The sequence below is a fragment of the Elaeis guineensis genome, chromosome 4, assembly GCF_000442705.2.
Source record: "Elaeis guineensis isolate ETL-2024a chromosome 4, EG11, whole genome shotgun sequence".
Classification (NCBI taxonomy): Eukaryota; Viridiplantae; Streptophyta; class Magnoliopsida; order Arecales; family Arecaceae; genus Elaeis; species Elaeis guineensis.
In genome coordinates, this window is record NC_025996.2 from 35,619,147 (window position 1) to 35,627,100 (window position 7,954).

The 7,954-nt window shown below is 36.8% G+C and overlaps 2 protein-coding genes across 2 annotated transcripts in view; one reads left to right on the forward strand and one right to left on the reverse strand.

Annotated features, from left to right (window-relative positions):
• The first annotated feature begins 320 nt into the window (after positions 1–320).
• On the forward strand, positions 321–4,158 carry LOC140857449 (receptor-like protein EIX1). Its single transcript, XM_073256298.1, has one exon. It carries the CDS (start codon positions 461–463, stop codon positions 4,025–4,027), a length of 3,567 nt encoding a protein of 1,188 aa, XP_073112399.1. The 5' UTR covers positions 321–460; the 3' UTR covers positions 4,028–4,158.
• Positions 4,159–6,770: 2,612 nt separating this feature from the next.
• LOC140857450 (uncharacterized) overlaps positions 6,771–7,954 on the reverse strand; it is a 49,104-nt gene continuing 47,920 nt past the window's right edge. The window contains exon 4 of the mRNA XM_073256300.1: positions 6,771–7,156. Within this exon, the coding sequence (XP_073112401.1) occupies positions 7,062–7,156 (95 nt within the window). The 3' untranslated portion in view covers positions 6,771–7,061. The remainder of the gene's footprint in view (positions 7,157–7,954) is intronic.

The following is a 7,954-nucleotide window of genomic DNA, read 5'->3' on the forward strand; positions in this document are numbered from 1 at the left end:
GATAAATATTATATAATCTTCTTTTTAATAGACATCTCTGAAATATGTATAGCATCCTACAATATTTTTTGAATACTGCAGAGAATCTCATTCTATGAAATTCCTCCACATAAATCCTTCGAGACGGTGAGAGGCCTCCATGCAACCTCCGTTGCCTACCGTTAATTTCCATTTCAATGTTTTTTTGGAATAGTATCCTGGCAATGTCACGAGCGTGACAGCATTCAGGAATGCACTGCAATTGTATAGAAGTAGTAAAAGTGAATAATTAATGCTCCTCTGCATACTTTTCCGCAGTACCTCCAACGGATGGTGCTGCATCCTCCATCCCGCCTCCCATTCCACACGGCATCAATTGTGGAAAGTTCACCAAGTCTGGGATGGGAAGAAAATTGCATTGCAACCATACCTGTGAAATTTCTGCGTTATAAATCCTCATAGATGCTGATCAGAGGCCTCCATGCAACCTCTCATGGTCTATCCTTTCCATTTCAATTTCTTCAAGCTGACGTCGGGACTTCCTCTCAAGGCCGGTGGTGGATGGGGATGCAACAAGAGATCCCTCATAAATGAGCGTGTCATGCTGATTGGGTTCCTCTTATGCATGGGGGTCATCCCATGCTACCTCTGCCTGGACGGTAGAGGTGGCTCCAAGGTGGGGGGCAGCTGCATACAGAACGAAAGGAAAGCTCTCCTTGCCATCGGAGCAGATATCTATGATCCTGGTGAGTGGCTTTCTTCTTGGACGGGCCAAGACTGTTGCCAATGGAGGGGTGTCGGTTGTGACAACACCAGCGGCCATGTGGTAAAGCTTGATCTCAAATATCCTTATGGTTTTCATGATTATGGTTATGGTTTTTATGGAGCACCGGTTTATGAAACTGGAAAATTCCCTCAACCAAGTAAGGTAAATCCTTCTATATCTAGCTTGATATATTTGAGGTATCTGGATTTGAGCATGAACAACTTTTCTGGAGTACCCATCCCTGAATTCATTGGTTCTCTCATGCACTTGGAGTACCTTAACCTCTCCAACGCTTGTTTTGGTGGACCCATTCCTCGCCAGATTGGGAACCTCTCAAGCCTACACCATCTAAGTCTTCAGGCTAATGCATTTTTTTATGATGAAAGGCATTGGAACTTTGAAGCTTGTCCAATAGCTCTACATGCTGATGACCTTCAATGGCTCTCTCAAATCTCCTCTCTGCGCTACCTTGACTTGAGTGCTGTCGACCTCTCCAAGGCATCAAATTGGCTTCATGAGATCAATATGCATCCTTCTCTGTTAGTCTTGAAATTATCTGGTACTGGACTTCCTGGTATTCCTTCGACTCTGCAGCATGTAAACTTCACTTCCCTCACCATGCTCGATCTCTCTTTCAATGATTTTCAATCTGTCATCGTCCCTCACTGGGTGCTCAATATTAGCAGCCTTGTTCAACTCGATCTCAGTTCTTGCAACATTCATGGGAGGTTATCAGTTGCAGCAGATATGTTGGGGAATCTCAACCGTTTGAAGTATTTGGATTTCTCTGGGAACCAAATTACTGGAGACATTTCGCAATCTTTGTGGAATAATAAGCACATGGAGTTTTTGGATTTATCTGGAAACAATATTATCGGGCATACCCAACAAATGTTGGGAAATCTTAGCCAATTAAGGCACTTCTCATTATCTGGCAATCAAATTAGTGGTGAAATTCCAGAAAGCCTTGGAAATCTTAGCCACCTCGAGTATTTATGCTTGTCTTACAATCGAATCAGTGGAGAAATACAAAAAAGCATGGGGAACCTCCTCAACTTGGAGGAATTGGATTTGTCCTCTAACCAAATGACAGGATCGATACCGGAAGAAATACTGGGGAATCATAGCCAACTGAGGAGGCTATCTTTGGGCAGCAATCAAATTAGTGGTGAAATTCCAAAAAATCTGAGAGGTCCTAGCCACCTAAAAAGTTTAGATCTGTCTTACAATAGAATCAGTGGAGAAATACCAGAAACTATTGGGAACCTCCTCAACTTGGAGACGTTGTATTTAAGTGATAATACTATTACCGGACAAATTCCAAGAAACATGTCAAATCTCTGCAACCTACAGTGGTTGGACTTATCAAATAACAATTTTGCAGGAGAGATCACAAGTCTTATAGAAGGATTTTCTGAATGCATTAATAATAATAAATTGGATGGGGGAAGCATTTTGAAGAGTTTAATATTGATGGTGATGAATAACAATAATTTCACTGGGACAATTCCAGAAAGTTTGGGCCAATTATCTATGCTTGCAGATTTAGATCTGTCCTCGAACTTCTTCGTAGGATACTTGACCGAAGAGCACTTTTCCAACCTCACAAAGTTGGATCATTTGTATCTATCTTACAATACCTTGAAATTGAACCTAAGTGACGGTTGGATTCCTTCTTTCAATGCTACTGATATTGCTATGTGCTCTTGCCATGTAGGACCTAAATTTCCTGCTTGGCTACGAACCCAGACACATCTGCAATCGTTGTGCCTCTCTGAAGCTGGAATTTCAGACAAGATTCCATCATGGTTGTGGTATAGGGATATGGTTTATCTCAATGTATCCCATAATTGTATGGAAGGACCGATACCAAGTTCATTGGGGAGCCGTACTTATGAATTACTTGATCTGAGCTCTAATTGCTTTTTTGGTCCAGTACCTAATCTGAAGGCTGACTACATGATTCTCTCCAACAACTCTTTTTCTGGACCCATTCCCTCGAGCTTTTCTGATGAATACATGGAGCCTATACTACTCTCTTTATCCCACAACCATATAAATGGTAGCATCCCACATTTTCTTTGTAATTTGACTTCATTGGAGGTTTTGGATCTCTCCAACAATGAGCTAATCGGAGGATTTCCAAACTGCTGGAGCAACTCACAGCCAGGAAACCATGATGTTCTGAAAAACAGAAGAATAAAAGATACAAACAGTACGGTGGCATATCCTATGAATCTCCAATCTTTGCACGTGAGGAACAATAGCTTATCTGGTAAATTTCCTTCCTTCTTGAGACTTTGTAAACAATTGGTTGTTCTTGATCTCGGTGAAAATAGATTCTCAGGCAACATACCCACATGGATTGGACAGAGCCTCTCATCTCTAAGAGTTCTTCGTCTACGATCAAATTTTTTTGATAGTAATATCCCGATGCAGATATCTGGTCTATCTTCCCTTCAGGTTTTAGACTTGGCATGCAACAATTTTTCTGGAAATTTACCATCATCTTTCGGTAATTTTACTGCCATGGCTGAGTTACAGGAAGGAAGAAAACAAATGCTTTCAGACAATGATACGGCATCATATTACCAAGAGAGTGTCTTAATATCTGCAAAAAGATTAGAACTTGACTATACTACTGTGCTTTTATTGGTTACAAGCATTGATCTATCGCAGAATAATCTTTTTGGAGAGATCCCTAATGAAGTGACAAATCTTCATGGACTGTATTTCTTGAACTTGTCTGGGAATCATTTCATTGGAAAAATCCCACAAAACATTGGTGATATGAGGCAGTTGGAATCACTTGATTTATCAATGAACGATCTCTCTGGCCAAATTCCCCAAACCATGCTTGCTTTGAATTACTTAAGCCTTTTGAACTTGTCCCATAATAACTTGTCAGGAAGAATTCCATCAAAGAATCAATTTCAGACCTTCAATGACCCCTCTATCTATATTGGTAATCATGATCTCTGCGGACAGCCACTACCAGATTGCCCTGCTAATGCACCTCCACATCAAGAAGATGATCCACATCAAGAAGATGAAGAAGTAGATCGAGATAACCATGACATAATATGGATTTGTGCTAGCTCGGCATTGGGATTTATCTTGGGATTTTGGAGTTTCGTTGGTACGCTGATGATCAAGAAGGACATCAGGATTTCTTATCTTCGATTCATTGACAGAACATATGATTGGGTTTATAAAGAATTAGCAATAAAATTTGCCATGTTGAAGTTTGTCATTGGGAAGAGCAACCACAAGCATAATTAAGTGGTTATGGATGGTGCTGTGATTGTAACTCTCTTTCTCTCTAATGGTAGGATGCCCCAATCCAAACATGTAATAATATGAACTTAAGAACTTTTTTAATAATTGTTCCTTTTATTGTTTTGCTGCTTGTATATCGTTCCATTAGAACTTTATCCGGATTTCATGCATCTTATTAATCAATGGTTGTTTGCCACCAATTTGCTCATAAATGAAACAATAGTTAGAATTTAGTATTTCTATTTTTTATGTTGCACTGGCAAAGCAATCCCATGGCAGTAAAACACCTAATGTCTCACACAAAATATCTTACTTACAAGAAGACAAAATAAACACCTCAAGATTATTGGCATGACACAATAATAAAAATGGTTAAATAGACTCACTATGTCCCACTTAATTATCTATTTTAACTATTTGTGGGAAACTATATTTGCTAGTCCTCTAACATCCATCACTTCTATTTTAACTTTCTTTTCATGATGAAATACTAAAATGTAGATCTACTCCTTTTAGATCTGCATCATCCAAAAAGGGAGAATGTTGGTGATTGGTGGAAATAACGTAATTTTAGGATTAGTAGAATTTAAATTTTGATAAAATAAAAAATTAAAGAATGACTTGGGATATGAGTGTGCCAACTAGCCTGGCTGGTTAACTTTCTTGTGTTGATATGGGAAATATCAACGGTTTTACGCATCCTTACTCCTATATTCGACCAAGCTTCACTAATCCTACTTCTCTAAAAAAGTAAAAAAATCAAAAAATAAATGATAATAAAAAAAAAGAAAAGGAGGCTAATTAGCATATAGTCTTAGACAAGAGAGGCATACAAACCACATCATTCTTAAGCCACATTTGGTTACTGGGAATAAAAATCAAGTATGGTTTGCTCATTTTCAGAAAATCTGCTCTCGGATAATAACCGGTTTCAATTCTAGTTTTTGGATAAACTAGGAAATCTCAAGAGAATGGAATAAACCTTATAGCATATAATCTAATATAATATTCATAACCAGTATTATTCTAATACATAAATGTTATATTAATATTTATATTAGTAATATTATTGTTGATACAATATTATTATAAACTATTGGTAACTCTTAACCAAATAAGATAAAATTATATAATGTGGCATATGATGCATGATATATAAGATATGATATTGTATAATTTATAATTTCCACAAAAATAATAACACTATACTATTCGGTGATACTTGTGCTATTAATATAGTAATTCAAATATTAGCATTATAACAAAATATTAATCTTCTATTATAATATTGATATTATTATAGTGCTCCAAAATATTGCAAATATAAATAATAAAGCATATAATATAATAATATAATTATCATATTTTAATAACTATATTCGTATATTAGTTAACTTAACTCAATTAAACTTTAATCTCAACTAGCTAGGGTTGACTAGCATATATCTTTTTTTTTTTTATTTTGTTTTCTATTTAGATTACACTTTTTGAAAGATATAGTGATACCAAGTCTTTTCGTACTACTTTATTCCATGTGACTTTTAGTTTCTCCCTATTTTTTTTTTTGTCTATCAATCATTCTTTCTACTACATTTCTCGGTCAGCATTGTATATGTTTAAACTATATAGGTCATCCTTCTTTTAATTTGACTTCAATCGGTGCTACCTAAGCTTTTCACAAATGACTTACTTAAACATATTCTCCCAACAAAAGTCATGACGGTTGGCTCCTACTCCAGGGAGAGGGGGCATTCATGACCTAGTGCCTACTCAAAGCTATCATGTTCTTCTCGACTCCGGTATCCCTAAGTGAGAGACTAAAATGACGAATAAAAATTACAACGCACACTAAGCCAAGCCATAACACCACTCGTCATAGACTCAAAAGCTTAAGCTATCAAGACGAATGGTCCAGCCTAATAAACTCGCATGGCCTTTTTTTTAAAAAAAAAAAAAAATCAATGTGGGACTACGACAGATTGCACCCCCTTTTTTTCTTCCTGGCCATTCAAGAGCAAGGTTTCTACAATCATTCCAAAAAAAGAGAGTCGCATTTGCAGACTAAGAGCCCCACAGCGCACAGCCACATTTTTCTGGAACGCATGAGCTGAAAGTTAGTCTCCGTCGGTGTGCGCCCAACCTCAGTTCTGTGGTTCAGGTCAGTTCCAAAATCCAATCTGAGTTTAGGCTTACCCGACAGCTGGATTTTTGGCTTCTCTGGGACAGTTTGTAGCTACAAGAACAACTTGCGTTTGGTAACAGTTGATTTACTAAGAAGAAGAGGAAAATAGCAGTGGAATGTCATGCTTCGTTTGGGATGATCCAACCAAAGACTTCCTTTTAGCATATAGCATCTCTTGAGATCGACTGAAACATAATAATATGTTCTCCATCCTAAAACTGTCACCAATTCTGCTGCCGCAATAAACAAAACATGGCGAATGCACAAGAATGGCATCAATTTATGTTGTCAGCTTTCAAACCTGCAAATAGTGCAGAACTTTTCCTATCAAATGTACATGATTAAATATTGCAGTATCTAAATAATGTTGGTCGACTTTTCATCGTGCAGATGCATCACATTTATGCTTACGCAACTTTTGTAGTTTGATGTTTTTTTCTTTTCCTTTCTGTAATTTATCAGCTTCTGAAGTCCTATTGAGAACACTGCAAAAAATGTAACTTACCAAAACCCAATACCTGATGGAAACACCTGAGATACACCAGTATTCACAACAGGACGGCATACTTCCCCACAAAACTAAGATTATCTCATGCTTCAGAGGTTTTATAGACTCACATGTTCTAATAAATCTTGTCCACATTCTACATGCACTTTGCATTATCAATAGATGCAAAGTCTTTCTTTCGAGACTCTGCATGTCTAGCACCATTGGTTATACTTCAGAAGCACTTAGTAGGCTTCATCCTCCTCTGACAGGGTTATGTATTTGATGAGATATCTGTGGAGAAAGTGCAGCAGAGGGAGCTCTCCTGGTTCATAAAAGCCACATACAAAACATTGATTTGTCTCAGTTCAACCTTCCTCCCAGTCAATGTCATCCTCATCATCGCCAGATGCATCAGCTTCAACATTTAGATCAGCCAGTTTGTATGTCCCACCTGTATTGCCTGTTATCATTGAATACATAGTTAAAATGTTTTAGAAGATTCTAATAAGCTACAAGAATCCATTAGCATAAATAATAATATTAAAAAAATTAATAAAAATGTGTATATCAGCATCTTAAAATTCCAAGATGATATACATTTACCGGCTGACTTAGAAGACGGAAAAAAAATGATGGAATCAACAACATCTCTTTATTGGCTGATTGTTCCGATGTTTACTCTTAGATAAAGAAATCAATGCTCCTACACAATCACATAAAAAAGTATGTATTTCCAAGAAAGAACACGAAGTGTGGGGTTATTGGAGTTGAACCAAATTCACACTCCTGACATGACTTCTGTACACTCAAGAAGGAATTTGACATCGATAGCATTCATAACATCTCAACATTTGACCATATGAGATGAGAAACATGAAAGTAAATGCTCATCATATCACGCTTTGCACAATAAGAAACACAAATCCTGCAGTGAATCAAATAGTACCTAGTCATGTTCAACAGATTTCACATTATAGTGAGAATGCCCTTTAGTGAAGCTGCTAGAGCAGGTAGAGTTAGATGAAGCAGCCACAGAGAAAGGATATGAGCAAACTAGGAAATAAAATAAAAAACTAGCTTAGAACCCCATGCAATGCATGGGATGCAATTTTTTTAATTATATTTAATATTTAATTTAAAATTTTATTATATCTTTTTGATATTTATTTAATTTGATATTTAACTTATTTATCATTTTTGTATGTATTACTAAATCCTAATTAATCTCCATCCTCCTCTCTCAAGTCTTATCCTCACA

What these genes read in the sequence shown, in the direction of transcription:
- LOC140857449 (XM_073256298.1), top strand. Translation starts at nt 461, where the DNA reads ATGCAACCTCTCATGGTCTATCCTTTCCATTTCAATTTCTTCAAGCTG.